Source organism: Equus quagga, chromosome 5, assembly GCF_021613505.1.
Source record: "Equus quagga isolate Etosha38 chromosome 5, UCLA_HA_Equagga_1.0, whole genome shotgun sequence".
Taxonomy (NCBI): domain Eukaryota; kingdom Metazoa; phylum Chordata; class Mammalia; order Perissodactyla; family Equidae; genus Equus; species Equus quagga.
Window position 1 is genome coordinate 75,894,011 of NC_060271.1, and position 24,780 is coordinate 75,918,790.

Here is a 24,780-nt window from a genome sequence, read left to right on the forward strand (position 1 = left end):
GATGGGACACCACCAAACAGACCAACATATGCATTATGAATCCCAGAAGGAGAGAGAGATAAAGGAGCAGAATGAATATTTGAAGAAGTAACAGCCAAATATATTCAAAATTTGATGAAATGCATGAATCTGCAAATCTAAGAATCTCAATGAACTTCAAGCAGCATAAATTCAAGGAAGCCCACACCAAGATGTATTATAATCAAAGTGTTGAAAGACAAAGGCAGACAGAATCCTGAAAGCAGCAAGAGAGAAGCAATTCCTCATGATCAAAGGATCCTCAATAAAATTAACAGCCAATTCTCATCAGAAACCATGGAGACCAGAAGGCTGTGAGATGACATATTTAACATGCTAAAAGAAAAATATTGTCAACCAAGAATTCTATATTGCAAAACTGTCATTCAAAAATGAGGGAGAAATAAAGACATTGCCAGATAAATAAAAGCTGAGGGAGTTCATTGCAATTAGTCCTGTCCTATAAGAAACGCTAAAGGGAGTACTTCAGGCAGAAATGACACTAGACATAGGTAACTTGAATCTGTATGAAAAAAATAACGATCTCCAGTAAAGGTAAACACATGGAGAAATAAAAAAGCTCGTATTACTGTAATACTGTTTTGTAACTCCACTTTGTATCTCCTACATGATTTAAAATACATATGTATACAAAATAATTATAAATCTGTGTTACTAGGCACACAATATACAAAAGATGTAATTTGTGACATCAATAACATAAAGGGAGAACAGACCCTCATAGGAGTAAAGTTTTTGTAATGCTATTGAAGTCAAATTGGTATCAATTCAAACTAAACTGTTATAAATTTAAGATGTTAAATTTAATCTTCACAGTAACCACAAAGAAAACATTTAACAAATACACAGAAAAGGAAACAAGAAGGGAATGAGAACGTTTCACTACAAAAAATCAACTTAACACAGAAGAATGCAGTAACGGAGAAAATGAGAGAAAAAATGGTATAAGACATAAAGAAAACAAATAACAAAATGGCAAAAGTCCTTCCCTATACCAATTACTTTAAAAGTAAATGGGTTAAACTCTCCAAACAAAAGACAGAGATTGGCAAGATGGATAAAAAACAAACAAAAACACAGGATCCAGCTATATGCCACCAACAAGAGACTCACTCTAACTCCAAAGGCACAAATATGTTGAAAGTGAAAGGATGGAAAAAAATATTCATGTAAATAGTAACCAAAAGAAAGCAGGGATGGCTACACTAATATCAGACAAAACAGACTGTTAAGCCAAAAATTGTTACAAGAAACAAAGAAGGCTATTATAGATTAATAAGTCAATTCATCAAGAAGATATAATAAATATAATTTATGCACCAAATAACAGAGCCCCAAAATATATGAAGCAAACACTGACAGAGTTAAAGGGAGAACTAGATAGTTTTACAAGGATAGTTGGAAACTTCAATACTCCACTGTCAAAAATGGATAAAACATTTAGACAGAAGATCAACAAGGAAAACAGGAGACCTGTACAACACTGTAAACCAGTGAGACCTAACAGACATATATAAAACACTCTACCCAACAACACAGTACACATTTCTCTCAAACGTACATGGAACATTCTCCAGGATAGACCATATGTTAGGCCACAAAACAATTTTCAATAAATTTCAAAGGTTGAAATCATACTATCTTCCCTGACCACAAAATGAAGCTAGAAATCAGTAACAAACTAAAAGTGGAATTCACAAATATGTGGGAATTAACAAACACACTCTTTAATAACCAATGGATCAAGGAAATCACAAGAAAAATTTTAAAATATATGATCCAGCAGTTCCACTCCAGGGTATATACCTGGAGTATATTTTAAAAGTATATAAAAACAGCTACTCAATCGATACTTATATGTCAATGTTCATTGCAGCATCATTCACAATAACCAAAAGGTGGAAATAACCCAAGTGTTCATCACCAGATGAATGGATAAATAAAATGTGGTATACGTATACAGTAAAATATTTAGCCATAAAAAGGAAATACATGCTACATGGATGAATCTTGAAAATACAGTAAGTGAAATAAGCCAGACACAAAAGTACAAATATTGTATGATTCCACTTATAAGAAATATCTAAAATAGGCAAATTCATACAGAAAGAGTAGATTAGAGCTTACCAGGAACTGAGAGGAAGAGAGGAACAATTATTACTTAGTGGTTACAGAGTTTTCGTTTGGGGTGATGAAAAAGTTTTGGAGAAAGTGTTAATGGCTGCACAACATTGTGAATGTAATTAACGCCACTGAAATTGTACATTTAAAAATGATGGGGCCGGCCCCGTGGCCGAGTGGTTGGGTTCACGTGCTCTGCTTTGGTGGCCCAGCATTTCACAAGTTCAGATCCTGGGTGCAGACACGGCACCGCTCATCCAGCCATGCTGAGGCAGCGTCCCACATGCCACAACTAGAAGGACCCGCAACTAAAAATATACAAAGCCGGGGGGACTTTGGGGAGGAAAAGGAAAAATAAAATCTTAAAAAAAAAATGGTTAAAATGGCAAATTTTATGTTATCTATATCTTCCCACAATAAAAATTGTTATACTACACCCATTTAATGTATTAAGATTTGCTTTGTTTCTGGGGGGAAATTCACAAGAATTTTAAAGATAATCTTAACAGTCGACAAACATGATCACTGTGTTGTTATGAGCACATGTACTTATGAGCTGATCATATATTTGCACAGCTTTAGAACTTGAAAGGTATCATTGATCTGCCTTTCTACCAAGAAGGTTGAAGTGTGTTTATCAAGCTAAAAAAAATAAACAGGCTTTAATGGTTATATTCTGAGAAGTAAAAGACAAGAAAAACATAGGATACAGGCTCGTTAAAATTTTATTTTGAGAGACTACCTCAGCAAGTAACCTAAATAAGTGAATGATGGTATATCCATTACATTTTGAAAGTAGTTACATGGCTGTGTATCATTAGTGAAAAAGATCAAGGAAGCACTGAATGTTGAGAACCCCAAGAGTTAACATGTGAATATTTCTTTAGGAGAAGAAATCTATCACCGGAAAAGTAGCTAAATAGGTTGTCAGGTGAATTATTCAATTGACCATTAAAATATGCCACAGGGAAAAAGACAAACACATGGAAGGAAAAAGTAGCACGAAATGTTGAAAAGCATATAGATGAGACATAAAACCACAGGAGAGAACAGGACAAGAAACAACCAGAACAAAGTTTTAAAAGCTGAAGAAGCACATGGATGGGTAGCAGACTCAAGAAAAGCAAATGAGAGCCAGCCCTGATGGCCTAGTGGTTAAAGTTCAGCGCTCACTTCAGCGGCCTGGGTTCATTTCCTGGCAGCAGAACCACACCACCCATCTGTCAGTTGCCATGCTAGGGCTGCAGCTCACATAGAACTAGACTGACTGACAACTAGGATAAACAACCATGCACTGGAGCTTTGGGGAGGCAAAGAAAAAGACAGGCAAATCAAGCCAGCAGTGGAGAAAGGTGAGAAGCAACCCAATTCATCCCTCAGAACTGTCCAGTCAACAGATCCAGTACCTCACAACTGGGGGTGAAGGACAGTGGCTAAAATAAGGAGACCCTGATAAAAACTATTTGGAGGTTATATGCTTAATATCCCTTCCCCCATCCCCCACCAGGACTCGTCAGGCCCTCCTCCACACCAGCAGAAGTCCAGAGGTTTATGCTTGAGAGAAGTCAAAACAGGGTTTTCTGGACTGCACACACTGGGTACTAATCTAAAAGCATGTGTTTTGGGGGTGGGGGGGTGACGAGATGGCCATATACAAGCAGAACGCCAGAAATCCCATCCTTCTTCCCCTATATGGCTCCCAGAACATTGGCAGACAGACCCTTACCCTCCAGGAAGATTGGAAACCTCTACTCTGGAGAATCTGACCAAACTAAGACATTCACATGGAGGAGGGGACTCCCAAAAGACATCCACCCGGATAACCCTAAAGACAGCCTCTTCCCACAAGTCCAAGGCTTCTAACTAGCATTTTAGTCCACTATTCAACCACAAGTAGACAGGCAAGAATTGCTCGATGTCCCAGAAAAGCCTAAAACACAGAACAAGAAATAAATAGACACAGAAAAAAGAAATTTGGAAGAAACAGATGCTGCAGAAAAACAATTTCAAAAGAAAAAACACAAACAGTATCACAAACATCCTCGATGGTAACAGAACAAATCCAAAGACAAGAACAAAAAATACGAAGAGTACTTAAAAGAAAAGGAACTTTCAGGAATCAAAAAGAGGCCTCTGAGATTTAAAATTATGACAGCAAAAAAGAGTTCAAATGTTGAATTAAAGAATTAAAAACCAAAGAGATGGGGGAGTGGAGGGTAGGAAACAGAGATCCACGCCTGGAGATCCAACATCAAAATAACAGTTCCAGAAAGAAAAGCAGAGGCGAGGAAATCAATGAACACTAAATTTCCCAAAACTGAAAGATATGAGTTACCATATTAAAAAGGTTCATCAAATGCCCAACATAATGGATAAAAACAGACCCACAGGAGGCGCATCCTATACAATCTCATTACCCTGAGTACCAAGGTAGTCTACAAGCTTTCAAGTCACACACAAGGAGCAGATATCAAAATGGTTTTGGATTTCTCAACACAACCGGAAATAAGACAATGGAGCAGTATCAACAAAATTCTGAAGGAAAACTATCTCCCACCTAGAATCCTATACAAGTTCAATCAAATATAAAAGACAAGCAAAGTCTCAAAAATTTACCTCCATACAGACTTCCTCTAGAGGCTACCAAAGGATGTGCTCCACCAAAATGAGTTAGCAGCCAATAAAATGAAAAACGAGAATCCAGAAAGGTCAACACAGGAGAGGACTGAATGCAAATTCCCAAATAGCTAGGCACCAGAGGGTAGGTCTGAGCAGCGTGATAGAGGAGACAGACAGGTTGAGGGGTGCCCTCATCAAGACCCATGCTAGAACTGTACTCTTTGTAAGCTGAGGAACAGCACGCCCAGGTGAGCCTGGCCCAAATCATCCATAGGGTGGTTTTTACCTCGTGTGAATACATGTCAGCTTTCCATTCTATTCTCAGCTACACGGATGACCAAGGACACTCACATCATCCTATGGGTACTGTTTTAACCTACTCCTATGAGCTGAAGTTTGATTCATCATGAGCTGTCAATCAGCAAATATAGCAGTCTACACTCCACTAACATTTTTGCCAGATGTCAATTACTCAGTCCACACTACAGCCCTGCCAGATGCCCTGCAGTGAGCCTTCTATTTAGCAGGACTCACTCATGACCTTAGTCATGAACCTCCTCAAAGGTGATTTTTGTAAACTCTCAGGGAAACTGAAGCCAGACTATGACCCGAAGACTTTGACGTTTTCCCTGCAGCATTCATGTAATAATGACAATGTTGTCCTTTTATACCTGCCAACAGGTTTTTCAAAACGAAATATATTGCTTAAGAATGTATATGTACGTAATAAACTAAAAGAAATGCAAGGGAATGATGAACACAAAGTCAGGACAGCGTCCACATCTGGGGGTGGGGAGGGGCAAGTGCAGACACAGGAGTCTTCTGAGATCCCAGTAAATGTTCTATTTCTTAACCTTCTTAGATACTACTAAATGTTTTACTTCTTAACCTGATGGTGGGTACATGAATCTTCATTTTATTACTCTTGAAATCATACACTTTTCCCTATTAATGATTTATTTCACAAATTTAAAAAATCACCCTACCCACTTCCTTGTTCAGATTCCAGGCTCAATGAAGAGCATTCCGGTAACAGTTTGACCCCACTACTGTAGCTTTGCCTCTACTAAAAGAATGAACATGAGACCACTGGGCATTATACATTTTTTAAATAATAAACTAGTGTGATAATTTTATTTTTTTAAAAACAGTACTCATAAAATAATGAATGCTTAATTGATTCAATGACTACGTCCTTACATATGAAATTAAACTGGCCTCTAAAAAAATCCTCTGAGAGTCAGTATATTCTCTGCAATGACCAAATTCATCCTCAGAATCAGGACTTTTTCGATGCTTCAATTTCATTCCATATTGCAGCTTCAATTTTTGAAGTATCATATTCCCTCATCATATCAAACTCAAGCCACGGCTGACTCCACTTCTGAGCTGCTTTCATTTGCTCTTCAGTTAAACAAAGATCAAATCTGATTCCTTTAATATTAAATTTTGGGCGTTCCCAGCGTTTGGACCAGGGCTTAGGCTTCATTTTCACTTTCAGCTAAGGAAGATACAAGAAAAGGAATAAATCAGGCTGACAGTCATAAGCAAAATCCCTCTACAAGTTTTCATTAAGATGATTCTTCCTTATTTTATACTTAATTTTCAGTTCCAAACGTACAACTTATACCTGATTAACATGAACTTCTTCGTTAGGTTCGTGTGCTACCGGCTTCATATTCATATCAAAAGTGCTGTATTCAGGAAGGGCATCTCGTAAGTACAGCAAACTATCATCCAGCCGTTTCTCTAATTTGACCACTTGGATCGCCTGGATTCGAGGATTATAAAGTTCAAAGCAAATCTCAACACCTTTTAAAAAAAGAAGAAAACATATGCTTACAATCTAAATCCAGATGCCTGAATACGCCTCATACGACAGTAAAAGGTATTTCATAATGTAACTAGCACAGGGTTTTGCACGTAGGAAATGTGACATAAATTTGTAATTTTTAAGATGAAAATTATTTAAAGGAATAAACTAAAATTCATGCAGATTAACAAGTGAGAAAATCTGAATTAGAATGATAAAGGCTGAAGAAAAACGTCTCTATAAATATATTGAGTCAAATATCTCTTCAATTCTGATAGCATTAACTCGGAGAAAGTGAGTAAATTCTTCACGCTGTCACGTTCTTGATCATTTCCCAATTACTTACATAAAAACTCATCTTCTACATTGAGAGCAACAGGGTCAATGATGCAAAAAGAACAAGTAAATTTTTAAAGTTCTAACTCTGGTTTAGAAGCTCCTCTTAGGGATGGCCTAGGTTTTCTAATGTGCTGGGGTCCTGCATATAAAACAAGCTAGGTAAAGTCCTGAGTGTTTCCAAAATGCTACAAGGAATAGTTTAATACATATCATCTGTATCCTCAAACACTTAAGGGCAAGAGTGTATTCTGAGGTTTCCTGGAATAATCCCAAGAGAAATACAGATATATAGGATCACTGTTAGCATCTAGCGTTTAACACCAGGATTTAATCCAATATTTACTGTACACCTATTCTGTTCCAGGCACTGATTTAGGAACTCTGCCTATCGCAAAACCAAAATAGGTAAGATACTTCTCCTGTCATAAAGCCTACATTCTAGTGGATGACAAACAATAAACAAACAAACCAACAAGGTAATTTCATATAGTGAAGACAATACAGAGTGATGACATTGTGACTCGGAAGGGGGCAACTTTAAATACTATATCCAGGAAAGTCTCTCTGAAAAGATGATATTTAAACTGATACTATAAAGGGCCAAGAATGCTCCAAGCAGAAAGAAAAGCAAATGCAAAGGCCCTGGGGTCTTAACAAACTTGCCATGTTGGAAGAACCAGAAAAAGGCCCACTTGGCTGGAGCATAGTAACTTGGTGGGCCAGGAAAATAAACTAGAGAAAGTAAACTGTGCCACCACACAGTGGCAGGCAGGAGTCGGTGGTGGCATGGATGAGAGTGGGAACAATGGAGATGGACAGACAAAATTGGGATAAATTTTTGGGACATTAAGCCAAGAAAACTTGTTGATTGAGTGGATATGTGAAGAGACTAATTAAAAATAACTCCTAAATTTTTGGTTTAAGTAAATGGGTGGCCAGTGGTATCGTTTTTGGAAATACAAAAACTGAGAGGAACACATTGTGAGGGGGAATAAAAAGTTCTGTTTTGAACTTTTCTTATGCTTCTAAGACATCCAAGTGGAGATGTTGAATAGGTAGTTGTATATACAATTCTAGAACTTGGAAAGGGTCAAGTTCAGGATATAAATTTGGAACGTTATCATCATATGGATGGTACCTAAAGCCAGTGGACTAGAAAGAACCACCAAAGAAGGGAGTATGGATGGGGAAGGTCGAAGCAGGTTACAATAGTCAAAATATACTTTAGAGGAGGGCAAGAGGAGGCTAACATTTTTTGAGCATTTTGTGTCCAGTACCTCATACACAATATCACAATCAACTGACCACAACCTAAGAAGTAAAGACTACTATTATATCAATTTTAAGGAAGAAAATCAAACCCAGGCCCAGCTGACTCACACCTATGCTCATGTCTTTCTAGTACAAGGCTCCTCCAAGTACATGACCTGATTGGAGGCACAAGTCTCTGTGATCAGTCAAGTGCAGCTGAGCGCCGACCTGCACGGCCCACAGGTCATCACAGGACGAGGAGACAGCAACTGCTCACACGCGTTCAATTTCTCTGAACATCGTAACTCACAATGGGGGATCATGAAGCATACAACTTTTACGTATGAAAACTCTACTGTTCCTGCCATTTTGATTCATAAGCTTTCCAGAATTCTACCACTTGTGCCTCTGCCTTATTAGGCATAGCAAAAAAAAAGTTTGCCTGTTTTTAAATTCCTGATTCTTATACAATAGTAATAATTGTGATGACTGTCATAATATGAAACAAAATGGGAGCATTCATTTTAGGAAAAAGTAACTTCTAAGGACGTCACGATATTTATCTCGATGTTCTCCTGGGTTATCTACTCTAAAATGAACGTCCCCACCCTGCTTTATTATAACCCCACTTGTCTCCTCCTGTGATGCTGCCAGAGTTTGGAAAGGCTACTTCTTACAGTGTCGTCCCTGTAATAAAAGAAGTTTCCAAGAGAAAGCAGAGCGCCAACTGTATTTAATCAGCAACCTCAGTTCTCATGCCATTCTTAGGCCACAGGCTTCATGTCACCCCTCAGAGCCCCCTGTCACTTTCAAGCTCCAGATATCTCATCCCAGGACCCAGAAAACAAAATAGAATCCTGAGATAACATCACCCAGAAAATCAAAATAATGCAACCTACCTTGTCCTTCGATAGTATTCCTAAGGATAAAAGTAGCTCCAAGCCCTGTTCCTGATCTCTGGATGCAGATCCCCAGGAACTGGCTGGTTTTCCCGCTGGCATACGGGTCGGCCGTGGTAACACGCAGTATGCTTCCTACAAAGCAAAAGAGAAGTGAACTTCTCCATGTGATGCGGGAAAAAATAAACAGCACTGCCAGGTAACTTCATCACTTTCTAAATATTTTAATAACATTATAAAATAAATATCTCTTTTGGACAAAACCCAGATATGTGAAAAACAATCTTGTCTATGTCAAGACAAGTAACCCTCCAATTCCTAAAAATAAAAGCATCCAGCTCTTACTGACCGACATAGAACTCTGGAATGTGGAGTATTTTTCTCCTTTCTAACATATCTTTTCTTTCTATTTGAAATTTCAGAGGATTTGTTCTTCCCCTTGGAGGAATGAATTCAGGACTCAGGAACCTGCAGAGGGAAAGAAAGAATTAAAAGCAAACTTAAAAGAGAAACTATTGCTTTAGGGGAAAAAAACCTGAAAAATTATAATGTTGATGTCTTTTAATCTTCCTTCTCTAAATAAGAAAAATCGATCTTATTTCTAAAATTGTTGTCACTGTTCACGAAAATAGCTAACAACTCCTGAGTACTCACCTAGCATTGTGTTAAAAGCTTTATTAAACATCTCCAGCGTGACTTAATCCTTACAAACCACCAGGTGGATTTGGTATCATCATCTCCTTTCCACACAGGAAGAAAATGAAGCTTGGAGAGGGTAAATAACTGACCTATTATTATATTAGCTATAAATGTATCAAGTCAAGATTTAAACGTGGGCATGTCTGTCAGACTCCAAAGCCTGAGACCATAACCACAGGTCTCACGCTGAGTTGCACATGTTAAGTAAATTATGTTAGAAAAGATATAAACATATAAATCATCGGTTGCAAACTGACTTTAAAAATAATCTCACTATTCTCTTCTTTTTTAAACTCATTACATTTAACGTATAGAAAAGTATAAATGACATTATAACGAAAATTCATGTCCCTACCATCCATGTCAAGAAATAAATTGTTGCAGTGCCTGTGTGCCCCTCCCTACCCCCACAGTCAATTACTACAGGTAATTAACTAAATTTGGTGATTATTATTCCTATGAATTTCTTCCTTTTCATTTCCTACTTTAAAATTTTTCAAACCTACCAAAAAGTTAAAATGTTAAATCAATGAACACCTATACATATTTCACTTAGTCTCACCAATTGCCAACATTTTGCCATATTAGCTTTATATCTAGGTTTTTCCTGAACCATTTGAAAATGTCAACAGCAAGGCATTTCACCCCTTAACACTATAGAAGGCATCTGCTACGAATTACTTATAGTCCGTTATATGAATGTATTTACCTATTTAGCTACTGACGGATATCTAGGCTGCTTCTAAATTTTTGTTATAAACAATACTGTTTGTGTTCATTCTTGTATATGTCACCTTGCACATATCATTTTCTTTAAGTTGTATACCTTCTGGGTGGAAAAGTATACACAACCTCAAACTTACTAAATTTTGTCAAATTGTTTTCCAAAGTAGTTATACAATCACATTCCTATTGAACTGAATTGTATTAAGTGTTGCCACTAAGATACTCCTTTTCCACCTTAAAAGTTGTACACAAAAATCTTTTCTGAATCTCTGTTCCACAAATTCAAGCTTATTTCAACTTAGAATTACAGAATATTTGAAATGTTAAACACACACAGGCACACACAGATAATCCAACCACCAACCTAGAGTTCTCACAGAAAGCATAAAATCACACCAAGTTTTTCCTCCTAAAACTGGTTTTTTAATAAGGTTATTCTACAATTCTACCGAAATACTTTCCGCAAATCCCTACGCCACTAAATTTACATGTCCCTCCAAAGTTACCACCATTCATTTAAGTGAATCAGGGTTTTAAGCACAGTTTTGAAGAGCAAATTTCATACACAAATTTGCGGAAATTTTTACCACTGTACCGCACTTGCCAAGAAACTAAAACACGGGGCGTTCTGGCCAATGCCTTTCCACCCAGGCGAGGAAAGATCGGCTCCTGAAGGTAAACAGGTAAAATCCGATGTACTTCAGAGAACGACTGTTGATACAGAGCAAACCTCGGAGAAAAAAACTTCAAATCTGGGGAAGCCCTACTTGAAGTTCCGATTTTATAAGACGGCAGACAAAGGGCAACCCCGGGTCGGGAGGAACGAGGCAGGCAAGCCAGAGTGGAGCGCGCTTTCAGGTCCGCGGCTCACGAGTCCTGCACACAAGCTCACACAGGGGCAGCTCCAGCCCCCGCCTTAGTGCCGGGACCCCCAGAGCGAACGCGCAGACCCCAAAAGCCGCAATCGCGCCCAGGTCCGGGCTCACCTGCTCCTCTGGTGCGGCGGCCGGCGCGTGTCCACGATAACTGGTTTCGGGGGCGGCTGGAATGCGCCAGGCTCCGCAGGTCCCGTGCTCTGCTGCCTGGCCGACCTCCAGCGGGCCCCTGCAGGGGCGGACGACAGAGGTCAAGGCTGCTCGGGCCTGCCCTGCGCTCCCGCGGAGCCCGGCCGTCTCCCCCAACTCCCGTCCCACGAGAGGCCTCCGCTGAGGTCGCCCCGCACTTCCAGGCTCGCCTCCTCCCAGCCCGGCCCTGAGCCCATTCTGCGTCCAGGCTCGCAAGCCCCGCTCTACTTACGGCAGGCGAAAGAGGCCGGCGCAGGGAGCAGCGCCGTGGCGGCTCGGAAGCTCCGCGCCAGGCCCGCTGCGGCTCCGCAGCCCCCTGCAATGGACGCCGCCATGCCGGCTCGCTTAGGTAGAGACTACAACTCCCAGAAGCCAGTGCGACAAGGTCGTGGCCACCTGCAGTCGAATGGCGGCTGCTACAGGACAAACTAGCCAAGTTCCACCCCCTCACCCCCCTTTCCCGTCCTTTAGCCTGTATATCTTAGGGAAAATGCATATTTCTCTTGTTCCCATAATGTGCCAAGTTATGCCCTTCCACGCATGCGTTCTCTCAGCCTAGAATGCTTTCCTCCCTGTTTGGATCAACTCTGTCTTCATTTTCTCAGGCAGTGATGAGGATTTTAGGCTGGTTAATTTTAAAACGGCCGATGAGAAGCAGGCTCCGAGGAGCAGAGTTTGCTTGCCCTTGGAGAGACATTTGCGTTTGTGAAGGAAATCTCCATGCCTGCCCCTCTGCACCAGGAGGAAGGGGGGATGGCCTTATCTCTGATTCTTATCTAAAAGTCATGGGATCACCCAATAACCAGACCCCACCTGCACTGATACCATTTTAAATTTTTTACATGTTCTTTCCTTTGTCTTGTAAAGAGATGGCTCACCTACCTATGCCTTAAAATTAGCCTTACACTCCACTCATGTTTTCAGGCAGGACTTCACCCAGTCGAAACCCCACTATAGGCTCTCATCCTTACTAGTAACTTCCATTTGGAGCTCTGATATCATTTGCAATTTTAATTTAATTCCATTTTTAATTACCTGTGTAATTATTGGATCGGTGTCTAACTTGGCCAGTATACTGTAAACTCCACCGGGTCATGGACAAGGTCGTCTTTTGCTCACCATTTTATCCCAGCACCTAGAATCTGCCTGGCCCTCACTCTTTGTTGAATGCAAAAGAAGGAAAAGAAAATAGTTCCTGACAGAACAGGTGGCACACAGTCCCTGAGATTAAAGAGAGTGAAATTGAAGTCAGGTACCTGTAGATATTCAGTGAGAACATGATTGCCTTTTGACCTTGTTATGAACTTTGTCAATTTGCTGTTTTCCAGTTTAACTTGAGGGATGATTCAGGTCTTGAGGATTTGTATGTTTTGCAGAAGAAAGATAATGCCTTTGGGGAGGTTGGGATCATCAGATGGCTGGGCCCACAGCAGCCATTGCAGATTGCTCAGGGCCTTATCAGGAGTGACCCCTTTGTTTCTCTGAAGCATCTCCTGCCAAGCCCCTTAGCTCTACAAAACCCTGCAGCTTTTTGCTCTGGTGAAGGTAGGTTTGAGGGAAACATCCTCTCACCTTCTCATCTTGGCCAACTTGAGTGGGGCCTTTCTCCATCTCCAAGCACAGATGTCTCAGTGTTTGGCTTGCTGTGCATTGGGCACATGAACTTGTGATTAAGAGGTTTGATATCAAGAGTATTATCCTGGGGTCATCCCCAGAGGCCTAGTGGTTAAGTTTGGTGTGCTCCTCTTCAGCAGCCCAGGTTTGGTTCCTGGGAGTAGACCTACACCACTTGTCTGTTAGTGGCCATGCTGTGGTGGTGGCTCATATACAAAATAGAGAAAGATTGGCAACAGATCTTAGCTCAGAGCGAATCTTCCTCAACCAAAAATAAAAAGAGCTGGGGCCAGCCCTGTAGCTGAGTGGTTAAGTTCACGTGCTCTGCTTTGGCGGCCCAGGGTTTCACCAGTTCGGATCCTGGGCATGGACGTGGCACCGCTTGTCGGGCCACATTGAGGCAGCATCCCACATACCACAACTAGAAGGACCCACAACTAAAATATACAATTATGTACTGGGGGGATTCAGGGAGAAAAAAAGAGATTGGCAACCGTTGTTAGCTCAGGTGCCAATCTTTAAAAAATAAAATAAAAAGAGTATTCTCCTTTTGAGGAACTAAAATTAAGTTTGGGCTGAGCAACTGTAGGTGGGGATAGGTGGCAGAGATAAAACCAAAAAAGATAAATAGTAAATCTTGTTAAGAAATCTGGAATTTGTACTGTGAAAGATGACATGAGTGGAGCCATATTAAAATAGAGCTGGAGCAGCCATTTCAGAGGGATTGCCTTGCATCTCTTGTTTTCTTTATCTTCTAAACTGGACCGAATCACTAATATTCCAAGAAGTCAATAAGGACAAGATTATCCTGTTTGTAAGGATTGATGAAACTGGACTTTGCTGAAGACCAAATTGCTAACCAATCATGAAGTGCAAGTCTAGCCTTTTGCCTGATGACTGAATCTCAAGCCAATCTATGCAATCTATGAAGTGTAAACCTACCATTACCTCATCTAGCACAAATGAACTTTTCTTCAATACAACCTACCTTATCTTCCTCCTTTTTTTCCATAAAAACCCTGAGGCCCTCTCCTGTAATCAGAACACTATTTGGATTTCTACCTCAAACTGTGCTCCCCAAATTGCCATTTTTTTGATCCCAAGTAAACGGTTTGCCTGTTAAAGTGGTTTCTCTTTTCGTAAGTTAACAGTACCCTTGGCAATGGTGAGCCACTGGAAGGATTTCACAGTCAGAGTGATGTGATTATTTAATTACTTATTGGTCATTCCAGTTGAATTATGTCTCAAAGCACCTCAAACTCAACATGTCCATAGTGAATCATCACGTTCACCTCCAAACCTCCTGCCCAGTACTGGCTATCTCAAGGAATGGCTTTAGCATCCAATCTGTTGCTTAAAGCCAAAAATCTCAGTGCCATCCTTGATTCCTCCCTCTCGCTCCCTAGGCAAAGTTCCTAAAACTACACCTGTCACTTAGCACCATAAATATCTCAAGAACTTTCTCATCTTTCCGTCCATGTCCCTAATCCAGGTCACCATCCTTTCCCCTCGGGATGAGCCATGGCAATTGCCTTCTCATGGGGCTTCTTCCCTCCAGCTCCCTCCAGTCTTTCTCCACATAGTAACCAAAAAAGATGGTTCAGAAATGCATACCTAGTCCATGTCTTTCTCCAGTTTAAAGCCTTCCAAAGTTTTTCATTAACCCTGGGATTAAAGATCAAATTCTCAAAAAGGCAACCAACCTCTGAAGCCTGTCCCATGTACTCTACTTTGCCATCCTGAAGTTATATGAGCTGTTATGTCAGCCTGAGAAAGGAGGCCACATTTCGAGGGCAGGAGTCAAGGCACTGTGAGGAGAGACAGAGTCTTGTGTTTTAACTCTAGCTTTCTTAATGAGAACAAAGATTTATCCTATCTTAAAGAATTATACAACCAAAGTTTCAGATTAGCAAAATTCTAGGCTTTTTCTGCCTACCCTAAAAGCAGACTTCACACTTTTAAGAGAGTAGGGGAGGAGAGACAGTCCCTCACTCTTGATGGGACTGGTGCTATAGGTAGTGGCACAGAAATAAAAGACAGACCTTCACAGGAGGAGGAGAGAACTTAGTGAAATTTCCACGCCATCCTTCTGCCTCACCCTCTAAAGATGAAGTAATGGTTTTGTAGAGTTTTACAAAACTGAAAGCATGAGCCTGAAGAATCTTATCTCATTTTCGCCCATATTCCTGCTTATCCAACATCCATCAGGCCACTCTGACCTTATCTTAGAGTGAAGAACAAGCTGGAGTTTTAATTATTCCACCAAACAACTTCATAGAACAAAATCAAAGAGCACAGGGTTGACTCAACCATTTTGAGAGCTGATTACAGGAATAGAACTTTAATTATGGTACTTCTTACACTCATGGAAAGGAGAACATGAACAACATTACCTGATGTTCAGCCAAGGGAGGAAGAAGGTGTTCCAAGCAAATGCCCTGCCTCAGGTTATTGTGACATCAGGATTCTTGCCTATTTTGCTCATTATTGCATCCTCCATGCCTAGTACAGTGCTTGACACTCAATAACTATTTCTAAGTAAAATTAGAAAGATCACTCTGCTTGTGTTTAGAAAATGGATAGGAGGCAAGAAACTATTGGAATACTCCAAAAGAGAGATGTTACTAACCAAAAAGAGAAAAAATTCTCCAAGTGTGGCCCCTGGATCAGCAACATCAGTGCCACCTGGGAACGTGTTACAAATGCAATCTCTTGGGGCCGGGCCAGTGGCGCAGTGGTTAAGTTTGCACATTCTGCTTTGACGGCCTGGGGTTCACCAGTTCAGATCCTAGGTGCAGACCTATGCACTACTTTGTCAAGCCACACTGTGGCAGACGTCCCACATATAAAGCAGAGGAAGATGGGCTTGGATGTTAGGTCAGGGCCAGTCTTCCTCAGCAAAAAGAGGAGGATTGGTGGCAGGCGTTAGCTCAGGGCTAATCTTCCTCACAATAAATAAATAAATTTGAAAAAAAAGAAATACAAATTTTCAGCCACCCCTGGGTTCCTGACCCACAGAACTGTGAAATAATAAATATTTGTTGTTTTAAGCTGCTAAATTTTGGAGTAATTTATTACACAGCAATAGATAGCTAACATAGGTTGTGTGTGTGTGCGGTCTCCAGCCCCACCCCAAATCTACTGATAACTCACTTATCAGGATAACAATTTGATGGTAAAAACATGCCTCAAGAGCCTCACTTTGTTATGCCCACCAATCCGAAACTATTATGTCAGGAATTTTGCTCAGTTCCAACCAGTGCCCTGTCTTGAAAGACCTACTGTAAATCATGTGAGCTCAGACTCCAAAACTCTGTAAATATCTTTCCCTAACTTCCCCCTTGACCCTACCACGTGGTGTTTTCCTTGCTGCAGTAAGTAATAATCAGTTTTGCTTGGTCAACAGGTTTTTAATAGTGGTCTTTGTGGGGAGTCACCAGTTGACCATCCATCCATTCAACAAATATTTATTAAGCCCTACTATGCAACTATTGTAGGCACTTGTCACATTTCAATAAACCAAACAGGGAGGGCTTCCTACCTCACAGAACTTACAATTTAATGGGAACAAAGACAATAAATCAAAAATAAGTTAAAAAAAAAAACTGTATTAGGTGCTAGACGCTGGTAAGTGCTGTGAAGGGGAACAAAGCAGGAAAGAATGGGCAGGGTGGCAGCCCCAGCGGTGTGTTTAATTTTAAGTGAGGTAGTTTAGACTTCACCAAGGTGACCTCTGGACAAAGACCTGAAGGAGTTGAGGGAATGAGCCATGTGGATATTGGGTTATTCAGGGGAAGAGTTTTCCAGGCTTAGAGAACCGCAACACAAAGTCCTTGAGTTGCGACGGCCCCTGCTCTGCACGATGCTTAGAGGAACAGCAGAGGCCAGGGTGCCCGAGAAGATTGAGTCCAGGACGTGAGGTCAGAGAGAGAAGGGGAAACCAGATTCTACAGGACCTTATAAACGTTTGTGACACCTTTCCCTCTGAGTGAAAAGGACAGCTCTAGAGGGTCTGAGCAGAGGGGCTGTGATCTGCCATTATCAGGATCGCTCTGGCTTCAGTGTGGAGAATGCACCATGGCAGGGCCATGGCAGGTGCCGGAAGACCAGTTAGGAAGCTTCTGAAATAACAGAATGAAAACTAAAGCTAGTCGAACATGGGGAGGGAGGCGGGCTCGACAGAAGAAACCATGTTCTGAGGAGAGGGAGCCTCTGGAGCTGATGAAGGCTGCTCAGCAGGTCTGTTGTCTTGTTTCCCAGGCAAGCAGATAAGAGGCAGAGAAACTTTGCTGCTCTGTGAGTGGTGAAGAGAGGAAACAACCAAAACAAGGGTGCCACACCTCTGCACTTTGCTTTCTGGGCTGTCCTTGGTCTCCTCACCTCATTACTAGTTGTGAACGGCCCACCCCCTCCCCCAACCCTCAGAGCTTCAGTATACAGCGTCCATACCTTCTGAATTTTCAACTGTGAGTAAAGTCAATCAATAAAAATTGAATACAGACATTTGGAAGCCAGTCGAATCAGGGTTTTGGGCAATAGGATCCCGTCCGATGCTTGAGCAGCTAACTCAGTAGTTCTCTGCCTCCGGACTCCGTTTAGTTCTGGTTGTAAACTGACCCGAGACCTGTGCGCCCACAGCATGGAGGGGCCTTGTGTCCTTGTGCATCACACGTGAGATTCTTGAGGCAGCACTAAGTTGGTCAGTCTTATCTTGCCTATGGCATTTGTCAGCTTTTAAAAATTTGAAACGTGTGATTTATTTTTGTCCCTCCAAATAAACGATGACTTTTGTACTGAATTTTATATTTATAAAATCTCGTTTTCTTTTTCTTAAAGACAGGCCCCTCATTTTAAAAGCTTCAGGTCACATAAAAGCTGTATCCTCTCCAACTGGAGGGACAGGAAGGTGAAGGGCTTGGCTCCAGCACACAGCAAGGCGTTTGATGCCCCAGGAGGGCAGCACCCGTGTGTCCAGCTCCTTCCAGGTCTGTATCCCCCAGCTCCAGAGGGGATGCCGTGAGGCTGGGCCTGGGAGGAGAGGAGGATCCTTTCTTGGTTTCCTTCTTTGGTTTTACCAGAGCTTGGGGCTGCCCTGAGCCTGTCAGTGTGGGGCTCTCTGGGGACTATGAGTGTGACTTCTGACTCCTAATCCTGCCTGGATCAGACACTCCTAAGGCCCTCCTTCCATGGCTGGTGCTAAGGCGTCAGACCGGAACATGCTTTTACATTTGTCTTTCTAGAAACGAGACATATTAGCATTATAAGTTGAAAGACACTGGCTTGTGTTTGGCTATTGAATGGCACTATGCTAGTTAGGGATGTTTGCAGCAAACCTTCCTTAATTAAATACTTCCTACCAAAATCAGAAACTTTTTACTATGTCAATGCAAATAATCAGTAACCATTCTATAGATAAGAGAGAGAAGGTGACCTTTACTTGAGCCAGGCTGAGGACTAAACATTGGAAGGCAGTCTGCGCAAAAGAAGAAAGCATTGCACGGAAGCATGGTTTTCAGTACAGTTTTATACCTTTTTAGAACAAAAAAATATACATTAAATGTGCCCAGGATACAAATTCGCCAAAGTTTCAAAGAGGAATTCAGTTTCCAATCAGCAGGTCAACATGACCCTGATGTCTGGGAGAGGGAACTCATCCTCTGGAATATTAGCAAAACTGCTTGTTAGAGGGGACGTACGCATTCGCATCTTCAAGGAGTGCATTCCTTTACTTTGACGTAATGTTTAATGCATTCTCTAATGGTTAAAGCAGATGTGCAATGTATGTGTGATAGGCCATAAGTCATGCTTCTTTAGTTCAAACCAAATGAGTTTCAAACCAGAACAGCCACTACATATACCTCAATATGTGAAAATTTCCTGTCGATTAAAAAGCCAATAGTTTGAAAGTGATTCTTGAAGGTAAGTTTCAAAATTTTGCCCAAAAGTTTGGGTGTTGAACAACAGCTCATCTTTAACAAAATGTGCATGTTGTTTTTACACTAATCTGAGGAACCTACAATTTTAGGGATCATTTCTATAGTGTATTACTAGAAAAGTATTTCTGAATGTGTAGGGTACTAGAAACCACGATGATGCTTTTCAGGAAAAAATGTTCTCTTTTGAGCGTGAGGCTGGCTCGTGGTGCTCCCTGATGACAACTGCCGCTTCCCTTGATGACTGTTCTCCTTTTCCTTCGGCAAAGTGAGAGGTAGAGAGCACAGGCTGAGTGGTTCTCCTCTTTAGAGCTGGTTGTTAAAGAAAAACAATGTCTCAGGTTTTGTGTTTTTTAAATTTTAACAGATTTAAAATTTGTACTTTAGCTTTTGTGATTTATTTACCTCCTGTTTTTGAAATAATGTCTTAAAGGCATCTTTGCAGTAGATAAATCAGTCTTTTAAGCATATAATTTATCACCAGTGACAATGGATCTATTCGCCCCATGCTTCATGTCTATTTAACTAGATATGATGAATTCTCTTAACTGTGGTGCCCTTTGGTAAACAGGGGTTAGTTTTTATACATGGGCTGCAATTAGCTGAACATCTTTTCCTATTGATTTGAAATGCTGTCTTTGATATTTATTTACCCCCTTAACTATCTGAGTTTTTCCTGGACTCTTCTGTTTTAATTTTTTTTCACTTTTGTCCTTCCCCTTTCTTTTCTACGTTTGTTTGTTTTTTTATTCTGGTAAAATATACATAATATAAAATTTACCACATTCATCATTTTTAAGTGTGCAATTCAGTGGCAATTCAATTGCACAGTGTTGTGCACTGATTACTACCATCCATCTCCAGAATGCTTTCCATCATCCCAACAGAAACACAGTATCTATTAAACAATAACTCCCATTGTCCCCTCTCCCCAGCCCCTGGTAACCTATTTTCTACTTCTTTTCTCTATGAATTTGCCTATTCTAGGTACCTCATATAAGTGGAATCATACAGTAAGTGGCCTTTTGTATCTGGCTTCTTGCACTTAGCCTAATGTTTTCAAGTTTCATCCATGTTGAAGTATTATCAGAATTGTATTCCTTTTTTTAAGACTGAGTAATATTCTGTTGTATGTATATGCCACATTTTATTTATCCCTTCATTTCTTGATGGATATTTGGGTTGTTTCCACCCTCTGACTATTGTGAATAATATTGCTATGAACCCCAGTATAAAAGTATCTGTTTGAGTCCCTGCTTTCCATTCTCTGGGGAATAGACCCTGGAGTAGAATTGCTGGATCATATGGTAATTCTGTGTTTAATTTTTTGAGGAACTTCTGAGCTTTTCCACAGCTGCCACACCATTTTACATTCCCATCCAACTTCTCCCCACCCTCATCAACACTTGTCATTTCCTTTTTTTTTGAAAATAGCCATCCCAACGGAAGTGACATGGTAGTTTGTTGAGGCTTTGATTTGCATTTCCCTAATGGTTAGTGATGATGAAGATCTTTCTATGTGCTTATTGGCCATTTGTATATCTCTTTGGAGAAATGTCTATTGTGGGGACCTGGAATTGGCCACCCCAAGATATGTCTCTTTGGCATCAGGATTATTTGAGGCTGATTGCTTTTTATAAACTAGGACAGGGAAGGAGGCTCTGAGGAATGGAACTTGCCCTTTGTTAGGACACGTTTACATTTGTAAGGTAAATCTCTATCTGTAAAAGGTGCCTCCCTCTCTGTACCAGGAAGAAGAAAGGAGATGACCTTCTCTCTAGAAACTCTTAATCAATGGGGAAGGCGAGAACTTAAATCTGCATTTTATTGTGCTAGTCTGGTAACCTCCTGTAACTAACTTCCCTCCCCCTCCCAAAGTTGGCATTTCTTTAAGCATTAAGCATCTTTCCTTAGGCTAGGAACTGATTGCTGTGCTCACCTGTGACCGCCCAGCTCCTGCTACGCCCACCACCGAGATAGCAGACCACTACCTGCTGTGTCCATCAAGCACTGTGCCGACAGGGCAATCTTGTGACTATTGTGGGAGGGACATTTCAATCACATGTGAAACACCCTGTTTGGGGATATATAACCACTATGTGCACCCCACTTCTTCGGTGCCCTTTCTTCCTTCGGGAAGAAAGGCCCCGGGCCATGGTTCCTCATAAAGCTTTGTTTAATTTTCTCTTGCTATTCTGTCTCATGTGAATTTAATTCGTTCTCCGGCCAGACGAACCCCCATTTGGGAAGAGGAAATGTCTTCCTCCCCTACACTATTTAAGTACTTTGTCCATTTTTAAATTGGATTGTTTGTTTTGCTGTTGAGTTGTAGGAGTTCTTTTTATATTCTGGATATTAACCCCTTACCAGATAACGTTTTGCAAATATTTCCCCCCATTATATAGGTTGTCTTTTTAGTCTCCTGATAGCTTTCTTTGATGCATCAAAGTTTTTAATTTTGATGAAGTCCAATTTATCTATTTTGTCTTTTGTTGCCTGTGCTTTGGGTGTCACATGCAAGAAACCAACGCCAAATCCAATGTCATAAAGTGTTTCTCCTAAGTTTTCTTCTAAGAGTCTTATAGTTTTAGCTCTTAGGTTTAAGACTTTGATCCATTTTGAGTTAATTTTTCTATAGTGTAAAGTAAGGGTCCATTTCATTCTTTTGAATGTAGATATCCAGTTTGCCCAGCGCCATTTGTAGAATAGACTGTCCTTTTCCTCTTGAAAAGAAATGTTCTGGCTGCTGTGGTTCTCGTCAAATTTCTTACCGGCAAACTCACATTCTTCTCCTAAGTCTTGCCACATGGGTATCTACAGCATCCAGACTATCTCGGGAAATTTCTGCAGAACAGCATTAACAACTCAAAGAGGCCACCTTGTGACTGGCTGTCAGGCAGTGCCATATTCCTGAGAACACTCAACCTTTAAGGGCCAGAAACTAGTTCTCAACAGCATTCAGAATACTTTGGTGATCTTTGCTATTTGAAGGGATGTTTTGTAGAGTTCCCCCAGCCCCATAAGTCAGAGAAATGAAAAAAATTGTTTTCATCAGGAAAATGCAAATGTGCGTTGTATCCTATGGCAATACTTTTGGTGGCATTTTTCTGGTATGTTACTAGTGATAAATGATTCTTTTAAAAAGGTAAAGTTTCCCGTATTTATGTTTAGATAAAGAGAGCTGAAATGAATTCACGAATAGATGCCACATGGTGCTTATTGCATTCTAATAAGCCCTATTTTTTTCTATGGATAGGAATTACTTGTATTACTATCACTTGTCCATACAGAGTTGCAAAGACAGCAAAGGGCAGGGGTAACACTGATGGATGAGCCCATTTCAGTCTTTCCAATTTCCCTGCAGAAAAGAAGTGTCCTTGAAGCTGTGGGGCACTGGTTTGCATGGCTGGAGACTTCACTTTCCTCTGAGCACCAAAGCTTCATTTTCGGCAGCTGCTACTTGTCAGGGATGATTTTTTTTCTCTTTCCTTGGAATAAATAAGAAGAAGAGAATGTGAGCTGACTGGTTACAACTGAGTTTCTTCCTTTTCTTTTTTTATTTGTAAGTTTTCCAATAAGATATTGGATGTCCCAATAAATGTCCCAACACGTTACAGCAATCTTCCTCCATCTTTGCATTTTTTTAAAAAATACATATTGATTTTTCAATCACAAAGTAAAGCTTGTCGATGCAAATAATCCATAACCAATCTATAAATCAAAATTGGGGTGAGTTTATTCTGAGCTGAAATGTGAGGACCATATAGCCCGGGAAAGTCCTTCCACAAAGGAATGGAGCACTCCAAAGAAGTGGGGTTGTACAGGGTGGTTATATACCCTCAAAGAGGGTGTCTCACATATGATTGAAATGTCCCTCTTACAATAGTCACAAGATTGCCCTGTCAGCACAGCAATTGATGGACACAGCAGGTAGTGGGTCTGCTGTCTTGGCGGGCACAGCAGGAAGCAAGTCTGTTGTCTCGAGCTGTGTGGTCACAGGCGAGCTGGGTGGTCCAAGGTGAGCACAGCAGTCAGTTCCTAGACTAGGAAGAGATGCTTATCCTTAAGGAAATGCCAGTGTGGGGGGAAGTTGCACCTTTATCTTAAGGGCCTTTGTCGTTGCCACAGTAAATGTTTAAAGCAGATCTACAATGCATGCTCAACAGCCTTTTCAGGTCCTTTTGGAAAAAACAAAGTCAGGCCGAACTGGGTTTACACCAAATGGCTTCCTCCTATACTCCAATATATTCTATTGCTTGCCATTTATATTTGTCAAGCTAAAGTTGATGACTCATATTCATTATTTTTTGACTTTCAAAATATTTATTGAGCACTTCTTGTGTTTGAAGAGCTGTTATAGGCACTGAGAATACAGTAGTGAGCAAAATAAGGCCCCTGCCCTCAGTGAGCCTACATTCCTGTGGGGGACACAGACAATAGGGATCATGTGATGTCAGCAACAGAGGATGCTCTGAAGGGTAAGAGAATCAAGTGGATAATGTGAACACACACTGAAGGAAGTGAGGGAGAAGGTCGCCTGAACACCTGGGAGAAGAGAGTTCTTATTTTCAAACACTCATGTAGATAGATTATCTGCCTATAGAAATACCTAGAATTGTCTTATCAATTTTTTAAAAGTATAAAATATGTCCTACTGGACTATTTACTCTAGGACTTGCTCTTTCCAAGATCTTGGAAATCTCAGAACAGCAGGAAGATTGCTGTGTATCCAGGGTGTTGGGAATGAGAACATCATTTGTCTCAGGGCTGGGGCAGCCGAGACGGGCTCCCAGATGGGGTGACTTTTTAGTTAAGAAAAACACTTTGTCTGATAGCCCTTATAAGTGGGGACTGACAACACGATAATAATAATGGAAGAGAAAAAAATGACAAAGGCAGATTCAAGAACTTAAGTATGCAATGACAAGGCTGGCGGCATATGGACAAAAAATTATCAGACCACCAGTAGCCCAGCAAAATCACAGAGGTTCATACTGGTATATTTAGTAGACTTTTCCTGTGTTCCTACTGTGTGCCAGGCACTGTGCTGAGTGCTTATAATACAAGCCCTTGGGGAGGCCAGAATTTAGCTATAGATAAGAATACGCAAACAGCAAGCTATATTTCTGTCTGTTGATTTCTTGCTCCCTAACTGCCCCATCACCATACATGATTTTTCAAAATCCAACTCCATTGGACCTTCTTCCAGAAGCATTTCCCATCACTCAAGCCAAATTATCCCGCACTGCGTGCTCTCCGAGGACTTGGTGCCTATTATATGAAGGCATTCACTATGATTGACTGTGATTAGCTCCTGGTTTTCACCTTCCCCACCAGACTGTGCACTCCCTGAGGGTAAGCTCATCACTGTACTCATCTCTGCACTTTCCAGGCCCAGCACAAAGCCTGGAATGTCCTAGCTTTTGGTAAGTGCAGCAGAGGGGACAAAATAAGCTGCTGAATGAATGGTGATCATAAAAGGAAAAGTCATCTGTGCCACTCTTCTGCCAATCCGCTGGCTTCCTTCTGCACCTGGAGAAAATCCTCCATCTGCAAGGCCCTCTGTGACCCGTGTTCTCTGCACCTCCTGTAGCTCATCTCTCCTCTTTTCACCCGGCTCCCCACACTCCACCACACCGGCTTGAGGCGGGTGTTGTGGTTTA

The 24,780-nt window shown here is 41.0% G+C and overlaps 1 protein-coding gene and 1 non-coding gene across 2 annotated transcripts; one reads left to right on the forward strand and one right to left on the reverse strand.

The window, feature by feature from the left end:
• Nucleotides 1-5,873: 5,873 nt before the first annotated feature.
• Nucleotides 5,874-11,922, reverse strand: MRPL19 (mitochondrial ribosomal protein L19). The gene is made up of 6 exons (XM_046663509.1): nt 11,803-11,922; nt 11,493-11,610; nt 9,431-9,549; nt 9,082-9,216; nt 6,410-6,591; nt 5,874-6,280 (listed from the first exon to the last, which is right to left on the reverse strand). The coding sequence occupies exons 1-6, from the start codon at nt 11,903-11,905 to the stop codon at nt 6,059-6,061; spliced, it is 879 nt and encodes a 292-aa protein (XP_046519465.1). The 5' UTR covers nt 11,906-11,922; the 3' UTR covers nt 5,874-6,058.
• Nucleotides 11,923-19,193: 7,271 nt separating this feature from the next.
• LOC124240502 (small nucleolar RNA U3) lies at nt 19,194-19,415 on the forward strand. Its single transcript, XR_006888895.1, has one exon. It is a non-coding gene; the product is annotated as a small nucleolar RNA U3 (small nucleolar RNA).
• The last annotated feature ends 5,365 nt before the right edge of the window (nt 19,416-24,780 follow it).